This window comes from Cricetulus griseus, assembly GCF_003668045.3.
Source record: "Cricetulus griseus strain 17A/GY chromosome 1 unlocalized genomic scaffold, alternate assembly CriGri-PICRH-1.0 chr1_1, whole genome shotgun sequence".
NCBI classification, from domain to species: domain Eukaryota; kingdom Metazoa; phylum Chordata; class Mammalia; order Rodentia; family Cricetidae; genus Cricetulus; species Cricetulus griseus.
Window position 1 is genome coordinate 189,236,523 of NW_023276807.1, and position 20,038 is coordinate 189,256,560.

The 20,038-nt window shown below is 39.4% G+C and overlaps 2 protein-coding genes across 3 annotated transcripts in view; one reads left to right on the forward strand and one right to left on the reverse strand.

Annotated features, from left to right (window-relative positions):
- Positions 1-20,038, reverse strand: part of Dcp1a (decapping mRNA 1A) — a 50,686-nt gene that overhangs the window by 23,179 nt on the left and 7,469 nt on the right. For both annotated transcript variants that reach the window (XM_027389596.2, XM_027389595.2), the window contains exon 4: positions 988-1,054. In XM_027389596.2, coding sequence (XP_027245397.1) covers positions 988-1,054 — 67 coding nt within the window. The remainder of the gene's footprint in view (positions 1-987; positions 1,055-20,038) is intronic.
- Positions 11,058-20,038, forward strand: part of Cacna1d (calcium voltage-gated channel subunit alpha1 D) — a 435,186-nt gene continuing 426,205 nt past the window's right edge. Inside the window, exon 1 of the mRNA XM_035452228.1 lies at positions 11,058-11,193. Coding sequence (XP_035308119.1) covers positions 11,058-11,193 — 136 coding nt within the window. The remainder of the gene's footprint in view (positions 11,194-20,038) is intronic.

The following is a 20,038-nucleotide window of genomic DNA, read 5'->3' on the forward strand; positions in this document are numbered from 1 at the left end:
TTATAACTTGACATGTAAGCACACCTAGAATTGAAGCTACTGGGTTAACTATTATACTTTCAGGATGACTAATTAAAACTTACAGTTAAAAAGAAAATCAAGACTATTTTTCCCCAAAAAACATAGATACAAACCTTGAAGAGAATAACAGAATTTGGATTTGGTAGGAGTAAGAGTTCACTGTAGATTCAAGCAAAAACTAAAGAGGAAGCAATCTATGCCAGAAGACACTACCCACTACTCTACTTCTGTACTGTTCCAGGCCCCATCTAGCACTTTAGAGTCTTGGGCTCCCAGAATTCAGATGGGCAGTCTTGCACTATGGTCACTCAAGAGGTGGTTTCTACAGGCTAGCACAAGGACAAGAAGTCATCCTTTAGATCATTAATTCAATGGAAATTATTCTCCAGATTTCAAGATTTGGAAACAAACTGTAGACCTGGGCTTTCTAAACTCAGTCTAAGCTCAAACCAAGTTCATCTAAAGGCTATATAATCTGGATCAAGCTACTGAATACAGTACTATTCATTATAGTAGAAATTGGTATAGCCACTGTATATGGTGGTCAGGCTATGTCCTAATGCACTTCATATTCTCTGTCAGGCAATTTGGCAGCTGGAACTACATCTAAGTATCTGTTAAACTGAATTGTCTGTAGACTGGGTATAATGGATAAAAGCTACAAAGGAAAATTTAATATTCTGAAAAATATGCTGTTAACATTAAACAATTGTCCTTACATTTGTAGATAACAATCATGCAAAACAATCTAATGTATACTCAACACAGATTAAAGGGAACAGACATTTTTAACTACACTGGGATCAGTAGAATTATAGATAATTTTTAGAAAAAAAATCTGCCTTTGTCAAACTTTTGGCAATAAAAAGGGAATTAGGAGGGAAAACATTAACTAGAAGATGTTAGCACTGAGGAGAAGTTGGGATCAAAGTATCTCTCATTAATCTATGGAGTATATATACTTACTCAGCCATGAGTTTCGCTATTCGGTGACAATCATTCTTGTCATAAAACCAGATGCTGTATATTGACACTTGAAAAACAAAAAGGGGAAAAAAAGAGGTAAGCATAAAGTTTTCAAGTCTGAGTACACAATACTGGATTTACCATTAGATCCTCAAATTATCAGTAGTCCCTCTAAAGAAAAAAAGGAATAAAATGAAACACAAAACCTCTTCCCCCAGAAGTCCATTAAAACCAGGACAGGTAAAACACTCAAGATGTTAATAACAAAAACCAAATGAGGTATGGTAGCATATGCCTATAATCCCAGCTACTCTGGAGGCTGAGGCAGGAGGAATACTAGTCCAGGGCCAGCCTATAAGGCTGTCTCAAAATAAAATTAAAAATCAGTTGGGGATATAGCTCAGTGGTGTTTGGGTCATTCGAAATATATACACACACACACACTTTGCATGTTTTTAAACATAATCTGCCACTAAACATCAGTGTTTGGTTGGAACCTCGAGCTTACTCCTGCTTTATCTGGAAAGCCTTATTCCTGTCTCTCCCTTTCTCATCCTTGGCAACTACTGTAACACCCCCTCCCCCACCCCCCTGCCACCAGCAGCTCAAGTTCCTGCCTAAAGTGGTCAGCTTCTGACCATACTTGGGCACAAACCCAGTTGTGGTGTACACTTCATCACCCCTCATCTATGACCTATAAAAATTTTCCTTGCTTTATCTCAGGCACATGGCTTCTCTGGACTGGATCTCTGGGACTGGAGAGCTCAGCTGGGAGTTGCTTTCTCAAATAAACCTGTTGCTGTATTTCTTTCAATTCTGCTCAAAATGGCTTACTGAGTTGGTGGAGAAACCTATTATGGTGGTGGTGGTGGGGCAGAAAATCTATTAATCAGATGCACCATTACTTACATAATCAAGAAAGAAAGTACCAATTAACTAAGACTCAATTAGTACTGATGATGATTCTAAACTAACATGAAAATACAAAAAATGTCTTAACTACAATGGAAACGTTTTAAAACAAAGTTTTAAAATAATTGCTGATCAACTTTACATCTGACACCAGCACCAGTCAGTCACGCTTCTATTGCTACCTTTTCTTATTCCCAGAATGGCAATCCACTAAGGACTGCAAGATAAATGACTGTTATCATTAAAGATGGCAATATATAAATAAGCTTTTAAAGCAGATTTGGATACGGTGTGTAGAAATACTGAAGATGTAAGTCAAACACATGGCTGGGGAAGGCCTACTGACTGTTGTAATGTACCACTGTGGGAGTGCAGTATCTCCCTGGGGACAGGAGCTTGAGGAAGTTGCTCTCACTACCCCCACAGCCAGGAAGCAGAGGGATGTATGCTACTGCTTAGCTCTGTTCGTCTGGAAGTTAGGGACGTCTTCCCATGCCAATCAGCCTAATCTATCTAATTCCTCATGGGCATGTCCAGAGCCTTGTCTCCTAGGTGACTTCAGGTCCTGGCAGGTCACCAAACAATACTAACCATTATATCATCTAATATGCCTGCCTTTTTTCCTAGAAGCAGCAGCTTTAATCTATCCAGGAACCTCTTCTATCTTTATAAATACCAGTGGGATTTTTTTTTTTTAATGCATCTGCTTATGGATTTTTCATCTCCACTTATTTGTCTATCCCTACAATGCCTTGATTAGCATACTTGTAAGGGGAGGGATTCCTTTTGAAATATTTTTGTTGTTGTTGTTTTTTTGTTTTTCGGGACAGGGTTTCTCTGTGACTTTAGAGGCTGTCCTGGAACTAGCTCTTGTAGACCAGGCTGGTCTCGAACAGATCTGCTTGCCTCTGCCTCCCGAGTGCTGAAATGGGTTAAAGGCGTGCACCACCATCGCCTGGCTGTACTCTTGTTAAACATTTTATCAATTATATTGTCTTTCTTCACAGAACAAGCTGTTAGCTTTAGTGACTTTTCTCCACTTTCTCCAATTTCACTGATTTGTGGTTTTTTTTTTTATTTATAATCTTCTCCCCGGCCCCCCCCCCCCCCGCCCCCCCCCCCCCCCCCCCCCGCCCAGACAGGGTTTCTCTGTGTAGCTTTGGAGCCTATCCTGGCACTTGCTCTGGAGACCAGGCTGGCCTCAAACTCAGAGAGATCAGCCTGCCTTTGCCTCCTGAGTGCTGGGATTAAAGGCATGCACCACCAACACCCGTCAAGTTTTATGGAGCCAAGTAGTGGTAACACACTCCTTTAATCCCAGCACTCAGGAGGCAGCCTGGTCTACAAAGCAGGACAGCCAGGGCTGTTACACAGAGAAACTCCGGGGATGGGGGGGGGGTGCTGAGTAATTTTGTATCTTTCTTCTTCTCTTGTCTTTTATTATTATTATTATTATTAATTTTACATAAGGTTTCTGATAGGCCAGGATGGCCTTGAACTCCTGATCCTCCTCCATTTTTCCAAGTGCTGGGATCACAGGCATGTTGCAGCACACTTGGCTAATTTTAATTTCTTTCAGTAGGAATTTAGTAGGTTCCCAGCCAGTGCCGCACAGGAAGGCAGGCACTTACCATGGCTAGGCCATTCTTAAAATAAAAACCATGTTTCAGGTCAGACTGAAGACATAAGACCCTCTGCCATTCCCATCCTGACTTCTTCCTGGAGGGGAGGGAGAACACCTCCCTGGTGTTCACTTATTAGCAGAGCTTCCAATCTTGTCAGCTTTGCTAGGCTTGCCTAGTATTGCTGGCACAAGTCCCATGCAATCTATGGGAGGCCAAGTCCACCTGGGCTACCTTCTGTTGCTAGGCAGGCTTGCATCATGTTAAGACTGTGAGACATCCTCCTGCTGGGTTGGTCTGTGTGTATGTCAAATCCCCCATCATCTTCCTCTGGTTAGCCTTCATAGTTCTCCATTGCTTTGTATTATCTCCAGGTTTTATAGGTGGACTTACCAAGAAGAGACAAATCATTTGCCTGACCAAGTTGTGTTATGTATTTTTATGGCTGGAAAACAGTAGTCTAAGTAGAGAACTAGGTGGTTTACTAATAAGCCAGAGAAAAAGATTAGTTTTAGGACTATAGCTAGAACATAGGCTGGCACATTCTTAGAGCACCTGTCTTGCCACCCCACACCTGGTACCTAGATCTCACTGCATTAAAAGTAAAATAAAACAATTTTTTTTACACATTTATTTATGTATATAGAGGTCAGAGGACAACTTGTAGGGAGTTGGTTCTCTCCTTGTACTATGTGAGTTCTGGGGATCCAACTCAGGTCATTAGGCTTGGCAGCAAGTACCTTCTTTTTATTATTTTATTTATTATGTATACAACATTCTGCTTCCATGTATATCTGCACACCAGAAGAGGGCACCAGATCTTATAACCGATGGTTGTGAGCCACCATGTGGTTGCTGGGAATTGAACTCAGGACCTCTGGAAGAGCAGTCAGTGCTCTTAACCCCTGAGCCATCTCTCCAGCCCCCAGCAAGTACCTTTTTATGTTGAGTCATTCTGTCAGTCCCATAAAATCCCCCCCCCCCCCATCCCCGGAGTTTCTCTGTGTAACAGCCCTGGCTGTCCTGCTTTGTAGACCAGGCTGCCTCCTGAGTGCTGGGATTAAAGGAGTGTGTTACCACTACTTGGCTCCATAAAACTTTTTTATGGCAATAAAAGTAGTGACAGGGTTTCTCTGTATAGCCCAAGCTCTCCTGGAACTTGATCTGTAGATCAGGTTGCCTCAAACTCAAAGATCCATCTGCCCTGGCCTCCCAAGTGCTTGGATTACAGTCGTGCACTACCACACCCAGATCAAAGTAATTAATTTAAATTACACTTAAAAGACTAGAGAAAAACAAAGAAAAATTAAGTTAAAATTGCACATTTAAAGGATAGCATGAAGCTGGGAATGGTAGCACACATAATATAATCTTGGCACTTGGGAGGCTATAAGTGAGGGGAATCACAAATTTGGGGCCACACTGAACTATACCAGCAAAATCATGCTACAAAGAAACAAGAGTAAGTGCTTGCCTTGTGTTTGAAAAGTTCTAGGTTTGATCCCCAACACTGCACAAACTGTGACAATGAACGTCTGTAACCTCAGCACTGGGAGATAGAGGCAGAAGATTAGGAATTCAAGGCCAGTTTCAGCTACATAAAGAGTTTGATGATAGTGTGAGATATATGAGGGCCTGTTTCAACACACACACACAGACACACACACACACAGACACACACACACACACTCACACACACTCACACACACACACACACACACACACACACACACACACACACACACTCACTCATACTCACTCATGCCCGCACACACTCAAGTGCTTGAATGGCACATGTGCCAACAAACTCACAAAATCTAAATGCAAGCATAAGAAACTGTATTTTCCTTTTTTTTTTAATTTACTATTTTGTTGTTTTTAGGTATGTATTCCAGGCTGGCCTCACACTCCCGATTCTTCTTACTTTGCTTCCCAAGCACTGAATAGCTATGAGTCATCATATCTGGCATCAATAAATTTTATTTTGTTTGAAATTAAAAATGTCCTTTATTAAACTTTATTCATGCATGTAATGATGGCAGAGAAACAATATTACTAGAAATGGGAGGGTTAATTTTTTCTTGTTTTTTCTGACAGGGTTTTACTATATACTATAGGCTAGACTCAAAATTTTTTTCTTTAAAAAATATTTTTCATGTAATCTACTGATTTCAATAAATTTTAAATAAGTCAAAAATGCGGTTTTTTTAGAATAATAAATTTTTAAAAAGTGGATGTGCATGATTTTAAAAAATGTGTTTTTAAAAGCCCGGTGTGATAATGGCATGTGCCTAATAATTCACGAATGAGGCTGAGGCAGGAGGATCAACCTGGGCCACATAAAGAGATCTGGTTTCTAGTAGTTTTTAAAAAACTTTTAGATAAATATTAAATAAGCTCTGTAAAGGTATTATTAGAATATATCGATCTATAAAGCCAATTAATAAAGGTTATTTTGATGGCAAATATTTGTTTCATCCTGAATTAAGACCACTCTTCTGCAAGATTTCAGGGCAAATCATTTGACAATCTGTTACTTAATTTTCATAAGGGTTAAGCTGAATTTTTTTACTGTTACTGCTATGTGAATTAAGATACTAATAAACAGAATAAGCAAATGGCTTCATTTTAATGAATGAAGAACATGAACAAGAAATTTTTCCCTACCTTGTTTACAAGGTTCAGTGTTCTGGCATGGAAAAATCTTCAACCACACTAAAACTGCCCTAAATCTTCAGAGCTCTGTGTGGTCACAGATCCTATGGTACTCAGACTTGGGGCTGCTTTCCATGCCTGGGACCCATTTTTTAAAGGTGATTCTTCATTCACAGAATTTCAAAACATTACATGTACTTCCAAAGAGCAAGGAATTTTGTAATGTTTCACATAATGCAAATTAACAAACAAATTAACTCACCTTTGACATCTCAACGGAAGGACACAGAAATAGGCTTGCTAGAGAGAAAATGATTACGCTTTATCTACTACTGGGTCTAGAAGCTAAATCTCACCCCAACACTAATTTAGAGTAAATCACACTAAGGCTTTCAAAAGATTCCATATATGGTAATTACAGGCAATCACCTTTCTTTAAATATCCCTCTTTCCAACTGTGGTTCAGAACACCTAAAACACTAAAGCCCAAATACAGAAGACTCAGGTTTTCACATACTACATGATCACCATCTGGACACAGCCATATGAGCTGAAGTGCTGACAGTGTGCTTATAATATTCGGGCATCAGGTGTGGAGAGTCAAGCAAAGCTCTTTCTGGGTTAAAGAGGCAGGGATTCCAAATTAAACTATTAGAATTTCAAATTGAAAACCAAAGTAATTTCACCAGAGTTGCCAGTCTAAGGTAAATCTTTACCTAAGTTACCTGTTTCTCTTTCAAGAAATTCAATGTAATTTAGAAATACGACATTTGCTTCTATACTTGTTCATTATCAAACAAACTGCCAAAAAAGAACCAAACACTTTCAAAGGCTTGTCTGCCGAAGAAACACAGATAAGGAGGCCAGCACGACAGCTTAATGGGCAAAGGATAAGAGTCACACTCAATTCTGCCAGAAGCAGACCTGTAGAGGTTCAGAGACGCATCCAAGAATCAGCGCTGTCTGCCAACATATCAAAAGCTCACTGCATGCAACTGGCAAGAAAGCTCAGGGAGCTGCCACTAAGCCTGTCACTGCCACTAGTGAGGAAAAACAGATAAGTCTGCCAGATAGCCGAGACCACAGAGGACTTTGTCTCTAAACCCAAGTTAAGTATTCTTAAGAGAACCTACACTCAAAGGTCCTACACATGTTGCCAACAATCCTGCTGAGATGTCCTGAAATAATCTCCCCTCATTAACTGTCCCACAAAAGACTCAGGCTTCTGGCAATAAAATACTATTCTGTGGCAATAAAATACTATTCTGCTACAACAAATAATGATTTGTACCTGTTTCATAAATGGTTTGTCTCAAGATCAAAGGAAAAAAGTTTGTGGATATCCACCATACATCCTGACTGCTCCGCCCAAGACAGTCATACATAATGGCAGCCACTGAAAAGGTAAGGAGTATAATGTAACATTGTTACACTTCCATGAAAAATATCAAGAGGCAAAATAACCCCAAACAAGTGTTTCTCCTACTTTTCAACTGGGGGCCTTTTCCTTTGGAAACTGAAAAAAAAATAATCGTTAAAAACATTTGATTATCTAAAATTGAGAAAAACTTAAAAGCTGATAGGGAAAATGTTCTATTTCCCAAGAGTCCCAGATGAGGACAAGGCTACTTAAAATTTGATATTATATTTTATTCAGTTTTATTTAAGTTGTATATGGTACACACAAGATCAAGAAAATTCAAAGTAACTTGGACACTTTGGCAAAGCCTTGAAGAGTTCTAGAGCTACTGCGACCCACTCTCATTTATTGCCTTTTTGACTCATTTATCATGTATACCTGACATATTTTCTAAAAGGATCTGAGGAGGCTGCCATTCTTCTTAATACAGAGCCAAGGAGAAAAAAAGTTAAGAGTTCTAAAACTTCTAGGGGGTTGGAGAGATGGCTTGGTAAGTAAGGGCACTGGGGGGGGGGGGGAGAGGGAGACCATACCCCAAAGTGGAAATAGTTCTAAAGATATCAGAGAGATGACTCAGTGGCTTATTGCTCTCACAGAGGACCTGAATTCAGTTCCTTTGACCCTTACACCTGCCTGTAACTCTGGTTTCAGGGGCTTTAACAGATTCTGACTTCTGAGGGAACAAGTATACATACATGACACATATAAAACTCACAGTCACACACATACATACACATAAATAAGACTTACAGATATGAAAATTTTCTATAATAGGAAGCAAAAATAAGAAATCAGGCTTTCAATATAGTCAAATATACTTTAATAATCAGAAATGGAACACTGAAGCTATGTGACTAGTTCTGCTCCAGCTAGTAAGAAAACTAGTGTCTGTACACCGACAGATCTTTTCAGAGAGGGATAAGCCTGGCAGCCTCTGGACAGAGCCAAAGACAGACTGGCCTTTGATTCTAACAGGAGACACTTGGCAGGCTGCAAACACTTAGGTAGATGAGAGGATGCTGTGTACTACTGCAAAGAAGGTTGGCTAAGGTGACACAGGGGCTTACTCCAAAGAGTAGTCACCTCACAACAATGCACACTAATATGGTAGAGGATGAGCCCAAATCCTAAAAGCTAAGTGGGAATTTATCTTCTTATTGAACACTGGGTAGAAGGTGTGAATCACATGACTTAAAAAACAAAACAAAACAAAAAACTGATACTCTTTGAGCTTCTCAGTTTATTTTAAAAGGGTTGCTTTCCAAAATTGAATGCTATGGAAGCAGTGTGATCTCAGAGCAGGATTCGGGTCAGTGAAATGGCCACTGGATTTGGGAACCAGGAAAACAAATTCAACAGTACTATGAATGATGTTCCCATTTATCAAAGCCAGGGTTTCTATGTGTAACTTCCTTGGCTGACTTGGAACTTGCTCTGTAGAGCAGGCTGGTTTTGAACTCATAGAGATACAACACCTACCTCTGTCTCCTGAGTGCTGAAATTAAAGGCACATGCCACCATCGCCCAGCTCCCATTTATCAAAATTTTATCTTTAAATGAAGGGCAACTCCAGATAAAGGGAAGAATCATAAGAGTTTTCACTTGATATAGGACTATAGCCACCATTATTATTACAGTGCTCACCACCAGAGGCAGGGCTTCGAAACACACGCTATGTGTAACTTATGGGTATGACATAATGCCGGGCATGACCACCACTCCTAGTCATCTACTTACTCTATGTTCCACCAATCTACCATTTTAACATATTGGATGGGAAAGATAAAGGATGGGAAATAGCATTTGGCATTTATAGGTCTGAATTCTTGTTTTTTAGATTTTTAGGAATCTACAGTTAGAATGTCAGGATATAGGTTTAATTATGGTTTAAGATACAAACCTCCCTCTTCCTTGACTTATGCTTTCCTACATTCTTATTAGTAAGAGATCATCCAACTCAGAGTTGTAAACACAAGCGCCTATAGGATATAAGATCTCAAGAGTGTTGTGTGATTAGCGATGGACATGCTCTCCCTAGAACTTTGGCTGGGACCAGTATTTGCAGTGATGTACTATGCAGTCATAGAAATCCAGCTGTGGGGATGTGCCTGTAGCTCAGCTGATAGAGTGCTTGCCTAGCATGCACACAGTCCTGGACTCCATTTTCAGTACTGCATGGTAATGTATGCCTGGTATCCTAGCACTTGGGAGGTTTAGGTAGGAGATCATTAATTAAAAGTCAACCTTGGTTACAGAGATTTCAAGGTGACTCTCTACCCTAAAATAACAAAAAAACAACAACAAATCCAGGAGGTGTGTGTGCTTAAGAATCAAGTATATAATTTTTATATGTGGGTAGCAAATGCTTATCTTGTATTTACATAAAAAGACAAAGCTGTCCATGCCTGGAAATAGTGGCTTTTTGTAACTGAGATCTGCTTAGACCCCCAGGGCACTGAACCTGCAGAGCTTAGTCTTGAGGTTTATGCTGCCTACTGCACAGGGCTTTACTTCTTGGGCTAGTGGCTAACTTGTGCTTCACAGTTTATAACAGTGATGAATTTCATTACATACACACAACATTAATCTATACACTACATGTTTCTATTTATATTTCTATCATCTAGATATGTGACTATACTTAGTGACTTCTCAAATGAAAATATTCAAAGTATTTACTAAGTAATATAATTATCTAACCTACAACCAAGATAACACTAGAACACAAAGATAAAAATTGCTTTTACATGATAAAACTACCTTAGGGGAGAAAAAGCCAATAATCAGTGAGCCATAATAAAACTATCCCCTTTTGGATGTTCTAAAATGCTGGAAGACTCAAACATTACCAAAAGGACGTTTGGTAGCAGAAACAATGAGCAGAGCAATACAGATTTTTACAAAGTCTGACCTCATAGCCTCAGAGTCTGCTCCCAGTTCTGTATGTCCTCATGGTATTTTACCTCTTCAATCTGTAACTGTGGCAAGAGTGAGGAGGCTCTTTCCTTATCTTGGTCCTGGAGGCCAGGCTAATGCAGTTGCCACAGGTCCTTTCTCCCTTCTGATTACAGAGTCATACCAACCTCAGGGCTGCAGCTGCTGGAGACCACCTGCCTTTCCTCAGGCTGCGAGCAGCAGTGTGCTGAGCTGGGAGATCACAAAGAATGAACTGCTGGACTTTTTTTTTTTTTTTTAAATTGTTTATAAATTCCTTGTTCAGTCTGGAGGTAGAACTCACATTTTTTGACTTGATAAATTATAAACGCATCCTGCGAGGAAACTTCTTGCACTGAGCTTTAAGTCTGAAGATCCATTCCAAATGCCAAGAGCACCCACCATCTCTACTGCTGTGCCTTGCCCTTGAACTGAGAAAGGACACGGAGAAAGACAAGAACGGCAGCGCTGCAGCACTTTTTCACTAAAACTTTCCACTTGGCAGCTCTATTTTCAACACTATGGAAATGAACCTTCCGACATTTTCTAGCGATCTAATTTTAATTAAAAACGCTCTCTCGAAAAAGACTGATATTCGGTATAAAGGCAAAGTTGTGAGTGAAGTGGAAACCAAGGAGGAGGACTTTTCCCAGGCCTTTCCAGGTGAGTTAAACAATGATATTTTCACTACCGGCTACATTTGTAGTTAATTGTTGTTGGGAAGGCTAAAGAGTAGCACACAAGGCTAGCAGCTGTATGCCACTAACACTATCTGGATAAATTACAGATTGGGTTTTATCTAAATAGGATTATTTTTATACTGCTTTATACAAACCACAGATCTGTTACTGCTTAAAGTGTTAGGTAAGAAGAAAATCAGGATACATGCAGGTATTCTGAGGAAACCAGAAAAGGACTTTGCTCAATTGGGATTATGGAAAACATCTTAAAATGAGGGAATCAGGTTCAGGAGGAGGCCACCTTTAGATAATTCCTTCCAGTAAAAACTGAAAGTCTACTAAAGTGCATAAAATCACTCCTCTTTTAGTTAAAACTACCACCTGACTTCCCCCACGACAGAGTAAGGTTAGAACTGAGATGGAAAAATCTGCAACACACATTTTTTCTAATTAATGGATAAATAATTGAAACTTACGAAGAAAAACATGCAAACTATCATCATATCTGACAGATTAGATTTTCAGCACCAAAAGCCTTATTCTTCAAATTTACAATTGGTAACCTTTAAGTTATAGACCTTAAATCATCAGTTTTTACCACTCTTCTACAGCTATTTAAGAATTAAACATGTATAGCTCCAGCCTTAATGAAGTAGCATTCCTTTATTAAGAAAATCTCTCCACCATGCTTGCATGCGTGCGTGCGTGTGTGTAGAAGTGGTCTGGTCCATGGTCCTTGCTGGCCTGATACTTGCTGTGTCGTTCAGGCTAGTTTCAGCTTTGGTTAATCCTTCTGTCTTAGCCTCAGTGCTGGGAATTACAGGCATGAGCTGCCATTGCTGGCTTCACTAAGAATCTTAGCCCTTCTGAGGAAGACAGACAAATTACTGAAAGCTCGAATACATTTCAGTAAATTTTACTTACAGTTCACCCCCAAAATGAGGAGAATTTAAGGACCAAAAAAAACAAACAAAAAAGTTTTTTGATAGTTCAGAAAAGTTCTTTGATAGTTCATAAGGTATGGTATCTGATAAGGTGCTAGGCAGATGACATACCTAATAAAATATTACTGAGTTGGCATTATCTGAGTCAATCATCTTTGTTTAGGTAAGAACAAAGTAAAAAACAATTTGAGGTTTTTATTGTTTTTTGTTTGTTTGCTTTTCGAGACAGGGTTTCTCTGTGTGGCTCTGACTGTCCTGGATCTCACTTTGTAGATGAGGCAGGCTGGCCTCAAACTCACTGAGATCCACCTGCCTCTGCCTCATGAGATAGTTTTATCAAAGGAAATCAATACAAGATAGTTTGCATAAAAGAAAATGATTCAATGCCAGAAGTCATTCTACAAAGCTCGAAGGTATCACAAACTTAGTATTTGCAATTTACTGGGTTATTACAAACAGTCTAGCTGTTAAAAAAAAAAGTTGCCTGTTTCTATTTTTGTTGTTGCCACTCAGAACATAATCTTACAGTATATTGGTGGTATTTCTTCATTAATAAGGAAGCGTATGCATCAAAAAACAGACTCCAAGTTATTATCACTGCATCTCTAAAGTGTCCACAGAAGTAGCTAGCAATCAATGGACCCTTGACATTGGGGAAAAACTCAACCCAGGAGAAATAGTGGGGCATCTTGCTGAAGGAAGAGTGGATAATGAAGTTTGACTTCCTCAGCACAGAAGCACAGCCTAAGCAGACAGACCAGAAATGTATTCAATCCAAACCTGACCTTTTAGAGTCTGGTCTACACAGAGAATTGTCCTAATATCATTACCAAACACAACATGCCTCTGGCAATTTCTTTAGAGGCCATGGGGGAGATTTTTAAATTGCTAGACCATTTGTTGTGCTGTTTGGATCCATTTGGATTTGTTTAGGCCTTAGGACACTTCTGTTAAATGGGACATTTCTCAGAAACTCCCTCTCATCTAAGTTTGAAATTCAGGCAAAAAGCTCACTGCTTGTTTCTAAAATTTGTGGGTTAAAAAAAATACCTTCAGTTATATCTTCCTAACATGTCCACTGTACATCTTCTGGTTGTTTTTAATTGTTGATGGATCAATCATTTTATCTACAGCAATTTCTGCTTTCTGCAATTAATTGCTATTCACTTTTATTTTCCTTCATCTTTATTATTTCCCTTTTTCTTCCCTAACCTCTTATCCTAGATAGCCTAACTATATTAGCCATAACCTTACAGAAACCTGCAATTATGAGTTTTTAACATTCAGTTTATAACTTTCTATATACTTGGTACAAAGTAGTTCAAAACTTTGTACCATCTCTGATTTTTTTGTTAGTTATATATTCTTAACATAGTTAACTCACCTTCCTTGGTTCAAATTTGCCTGATACAGCTCATTCTACCTCCCATTTTCAACAACATTTAAAAGTTCACAGCTAATCAATTAAGCTACCCTCATTTTTCTTCTTCCCCACCTCCCTCCCTTCGCCTCCTCTCTCATTCTTCCCTCTATTTTTATTTTGCTTTATTATTTTTTTGTGGTTTTCTGAGACAGGGTTTCTTCTTGTGGCCCTGGCTGTCCTGGAACTTGCTCTGTAGACCAGGCTTGGTTTTGCACTCACGTAGACCCACTGGAGTACTGTGACTGAAGGCGTGTGCCACCACACTCAACTTCCTTCTCCCCTTTAGAAACAAGGTTTCATTTTGCAGCTCAGGCAATAATAGCAACGATAGCTTGAACTCATTGCAATCATTCAAGTGAGCCTCCCAGAGTGCTGGGATTATAGGTGAGAGTCACAATGCCTGGTTACAGCTTTCTCATTTCAATCTTGGAATGTTTTCAGTGTGAAAAACTCTGTTACTGCTCTCAAAATCTTTGCTTCAACTTATGCTGCAGACCTTGAGCACATTAAGCAAAAGAGTAGCTGCTCTACCACTGAGCAGTTTTGCTTTGTCTAATACCTCTATTAATTAGAACTAAGCATTTCATTGTTTTATACAACCATTGCCTATCTTGACTTGATTCTTTTTGTCTGCTAATTCTTTCTTAAAGAAAGATTTCTATTATTTTTAGTTAAATGTGTTATGTGTCTGGAGTGGGTATGCAGGTGTGGCCTTAGAGGCCAGAGGTATGGGATCCTCCTGGAATTGGAGTCAAAGGCAGCGGCAAGCTGCTTGATGTAGGTGCAGAGACTGAACACCAGTCCTTTGCAGAGCAGCAAGCATTCTTCCTTGCTGAACTGTCTCTCCAGACTAACCATTTTTCCCCTTTCTGGTTTTCTTCACCATTGTTTCTTATCTCTTCTGTTTTCTTTTTTCTAAACTCTACCTTCAGAATTATGCTTTTTAAATTAATTGAAATTAAGGATTAGTGATTAAAATGAAATTTTATCATTTTTTTATTTGAATTACAAACAAGATTGAATTACATGACAATCCCAGTTCCCTTCTCCCTCCAGTCCTCCCCTACCATCCCCCACTAAAACCCTACCTATTGCATATCCTTTCTTCTAATCTACACCTGACTCAACCTTTCTGCTCTCTCATGACCTCTGCATCCTTCCTCTTCTTCCCTTCTCATTCTCATAGCTCCCTCCCCTCTCTTCCCAGGCTCTCAATTTGCTCAGGGGATCATGATCCTTTCCCCTTCTCCAGGGGACAATGTATGTCTCTTTTAGGGTCCTCCTTGCTTACTAGTTTCTCTGGCAGTGTGGATTGTAGGCTGGTAATCCCTTACTCTATGTCTAAAATCCACTTATGAGTGAGTACATATCATGTTTGTCTTTTTTTGATTGGGTTACCTCACTCAGAATGGTTTCTTCGAGTTCCATCCATTTTCCTGCAAATTTCAAGATTCCCTTGTTTTTTTCTGCTGAGTAGTACTCCATTGTAAATGTACCACATTTTCTTTATCCATTCTTCGGTTGAGGGGCATCTAGGCTGCTTCCAGTTTCTGGCTATTACAAACAGTGCTGCTATGAACATCGTTGAACAGATGTTTTTGTTGTATGAATGTGCTTCTTTTGGGTATATTCCTAGGAATGGAATTGCTGGATCTTGTGGTAGATTGATTCCCATTTTCTTGAGGAGTCGCTATACCGACTTCCAAAGTGGCTGTACAAGTTGGCACTCCCACCAGCAGTGGAGAAGTGTTCCCCTTTCTCCACATCCTCTCCAACATAAACTGTCATTGGTGTTTTTGATTTTAGCCATTCTGACAGGAGTGAGATGGTATCTCAGAGTTGTTTTGATTTGCATTTCCCTGGTGGCTAAGGATGTTGAACACTTTCTTATGTGTCTTTCAGCTATTTTAGATTCCTCTTTTGAGAACTGTCTATTAAGTTCTGTACCCCACTTTTTAATTGTATTGTTTGGTGTTTTGGAGACTAGCTTCTTGAGTCTTTGTGTATTTTGGAGATCAGCCCTCTGTCAGATGTGGGGTTGGTGAAGATCTTTTCCCAGTCTGTTGGCTGCCATTTTGTCTTGTTGACTGTGTCCTTTGCCTTACAGAAGCTTCTCAGTTTCAGGAGGTCCCATTTATTAGTTGTTGATCTCAGTGTCTGTGCTACTGGTGTTATGTTCAGGAAGCAGGCTCTTGTACCAATTAATTCAAGGGTATTTCCCACTTTATCTTTTTTTTTTTTTTAAAGATTTTATTTATTTATTATGTATACAGTCTTCTGCCTGCATGCCAGCAGAGGGCACAAGATCTCATTCAAGGTGGTTGTGAGTCACCATGTGGTTGCTGGGAATTGAAATCAGGACCTCTGGAAGAACAGTCAGTGCTCTTAACCGCTGAGCCATCTCTCCAGCCCATCCCACTTTATCTTCTAATAGGTTCAGTGTGGCTGGGTTTATGTTGAGTCTTTGATCCATTTTGACTTAAGTTTTGTGCAGGGCGAAAGGCTTGGGTCTATTTGTAGTCTTCTACATGTTTGCATACAACCAGTTATGCCAGCACCATTTGTTGAAGATGGTCTCTTTGTTCTAGCATATAAATTTGGATTGTTTGTCAAAACTCAGGTAGGTGTTTGTAGGTGTGTGGGTTAATATCAGGTTTTTCAACTCTATTCCCATTGGTCTACCTGTCTATTTTTGTGCCAATACCAAGCTGTTTTCAGGACTATAGCTCTGTAATAGAGCTTGAAGTCAGGGATGGTGATGCCTCCAGAAGTTAAAATGAAAATATTTAAAAATTCAGCAGCACTGGCACCATTTCAGGGCTTGACAACTACTCATGGCTGGTGGCTTGCACATGGCACAGGCTGTTTTGGAAGTTCCTCCAGCCAGGGTCTCCTAGAGCCAAATGTTCTGCTTTTGTTGGTTGTTTACCCCAGCCCTCAGAGCCATAACTGGTCAGTCTGATGGGTGCTCCTTTGAATCTACCTCAAGCAACCTTTGGTTCCTACTGTCTCTGCCATAATGCAGCAGGGTGAGCATTTATTCCCATCACACCTGGGCCTAGTCCAGTACCCAAACCTAAGACTTAATCCTTTATAGATTCTGGAATGTTATCCATTATAATTTCTCCAGATAGTGCCTCTTTTTGAATCAACTTTAACATCCTGACAATCTTGTCCATCATGTTAGACTTTATAATTGTCCTACTTTCCTTCCTTTTTCTCTTCTGAGGGATTCATTCTCAATTTCCTTAGATAGTCTTCTAATTTAGCAATGTGTGATTCACATTTAAAGCTGTTGCTAATTATAGTTATTGAATCCAGGTAGAGAGTTTATTTCAAGAATTTTTTTTTAAATGTTATGTGTACATATGTCTGTGTGAGAGAGTGCCAGATCCCCTGGAACTGGAGTTATAAACAATTGTGAGCTGTCCTGTGGGTGCTGGGAATTAAACCCAGGTAAGCCAGTGTTCTTAACCACCAAGCTATCTTTCCAGCCCCTGAGAGTTTATTTTAGTAACTAAAATTTTAATTTCTGTAAGTTCTACTTGGTTACTTTTCAAGTTTACTTGTTATTTTTAATTGCATTTGATTCTGTAGTTAATCCTTCTTTTTGGAATCCACATTTGATAGGTATACCCATTAAGCTCTCCAAGTGGTTATTCCATTAACTGAAGTTCTGGGGAAGGGCTGTCTAATGCTGCTCTTTGTTGTTTAGTACCTCTCTGTACTCACTGTGAATTACTTCCTTGTTTGTCAGTAACCTTGGACCACAAAACTTATGCGACATTTGTGGGCTACCTGGGTTACAGACATATCAAAGAGTCTTGCAATTACTTCTGACCAGTATTTTCGAATGCTTACTGGATGGTGATTAGTTTTATGTTAATTTTTGCCTGAGTAAGACTGCATACCTAGCAGTTTAACTCAAACTCAGAATTTATATGATGAAAGGCCTATGGTTACATCTTCTGGGAATACATTTTGTATCGAACCTATAACTGAGACTTCAATATATTTAGCTGTCATCTCACTAGGCTGACAAAACATTCTTTTCAACTAACTGGTATGTATAGAGCATTAGATCTGGCTAGATACTGGTATCTGTGTCTCAGCTCAAACTTTCCACATTTGTGAATTCTTGTCTCCTCATCCTATTACACAAAGTAATAGTATCCTTAATTTAGAAGACTTCTCATCCCCAAGGACCCCATAATAGCTGGTAGCAAGTGTTAAGCTCACAGGCCTCTCATTTAAGCTTTCAACCTTCACTTTGGTATTGGTTCATGGAAAGGCCCTCTATTCCCTCTTTGGTTCCTGCTATGTATTTAATGTTTTACATAGCAAAATAACTTTGTACACCATGGCCTACTTGTCAGAAATGTTTTTACTGAGTTAAAAAAAAAAAAAAGATTTGGGAATCTAGGCATAATTATAATTCCAGCAGAGCATTAAGAGTTTAAGGCCATACAGTGAGTTAGAGATCATCCTGGGCTATGAAAGGCACTGTTTCAAACAACAATAACCACCAATCAAAAGTTGGGCAGTAGAGGATGTAGCTCAGTGGTACCCACTACCCTAAATGTACAAACCCAGCTAAATATCTGACTACTTGAACAAAAAGTAGCCTTAAAGACTTAATTTTAGCATATGTATGTGTTTTTCAATGTATCTCTTAATCTGTCTATATCTAAAATGTTGAAAATAATATTTGTAAAGAGAAACAAAGAGTTGCAGGTGTAGCTTAGGGGAAGACTATGTGTAAGGCACTGGGGTGTGAGCACCACCACTGTAAAAAAGGGTGGGAAGAGGAGTGGAGTGAACGCCCTAAGATGCAGCTTACTTGTGGTTCCTGTGAGAAGTGATAAACACTATAGGCATGGTTTATAAGGGAACCCTACCAACACTTAAGTATTTACAGTTGTTTCACTAATAAGATCATCAGGCTAGAGTTCAAGATGGGGATACAATCCAGCATTTGACAACAGGTTTAACGGATTCATCCATGGTTAGAGAGTCAGTAAGATGTCAAAGTTTAGAACTGTCTGTAACCAAACTTCACTCTAAGACAGCACTACCCTGGTAAAGCTTTCTTAGGGATTTATTCTGCAGCTTTTGAATGCAGAAATCATTTATAAATTTCAAAAAGGAATGACTAAATGGGAGGCATAAAAGCCTCCTAAGTGTATGTCTTATTTAAATAGAACCCAATAACTGGTATGATGGAGTACAGCTTCATGCCTTAGACTTCACTATTCAATATGCCAAACTCAAACGGGCCAATCAAATTAAAAACATCATTCCTTACATAGATTAGCCTCAGTAGTCACTGTAAACAGTAGGGGGAAGAGTGGCGTGAATTCCCCGGCAGGTGGTCAGTGTTAAGATAGTGCACTGCAGAGTTCTAGCAGACAGCACCACTCTAGACCAAATTGTCTAATTTTATTGTTGCAGTGGTGAAGGAACACTGGCTTTGAAGAACACCAGTGTTAGACTTCACGTCTCTTACTAGCTTTGTAACTCCCAGCAAGTTTCTAAACACTGGTGTATCTTGTCTGTCCATCTTCTAAGATGGGAATCAGAGAGGTAGAGACAGGAACACCACCACTGCTGAGTAGCTACAGAATCTGCAACCCCTCAATCCCTCACGGAAGTCCAATTAAAGCCTGTGTAGCTACCCAAAAGGCTCTTGGACAGAATGAAAATACAGTATTTTTCAAAGATTCATGGGAATCACCAAATCCAATGAAAGTATCTTCTCTAAGGTTTTAAATGTTATGCCCAGATCACAGAGTTCCCCAAAGACCACAAAGGAGACAGAGTCCCGCACATAAAAGCAAAGAGCCTTTATTTAAGCTTAAGCTTGGACTCTCTATCTGACCGGTACCTTTTTCTTGGGAGGGCAGTAGGTAAACAAGTATAAAGAAAAGCTAAAAAATAAATACACTAAATAAAACAGCTTAGAATTGGAAAAAGTTACAGTTCAATGCTTGTTCCCTGCCCTCATTTACTCTAAAACTGAATCTGAGTGAGAAAAGGCTGGATATGAAAGTATAATTTGAGTTAAATGGGTCAGGTATCTTGGTGGCATCTCCCATGGGAGAATGACGAAAGAACAGCTACAAGATCAGGTATAATTACCCATACAAAGAATCAGATCCTAGTGTTTATTTAATGGACAAGTCCCCAAACAACTTAACAGCTTCCTGACTGACAGTTATGTTCTATGTTTTTGACTCTTTAGACAAAAGTATGCTCAAGAGTCTTAAGACCACACATTACCTATGCCAGTACTTCTCAACCTGTGGGTCTTGACCCCTTTGAGGGTCAAATGACTCATTCACAGTGGTTGCCTAAGGCCATTGGAAATATCAGATATTTACAACTCATAACAACAGCAAAATTACAGTTATGAAGTAGCAACAAAAATAATTCTACGGTCGGGGTCACCACAACATGAGCAA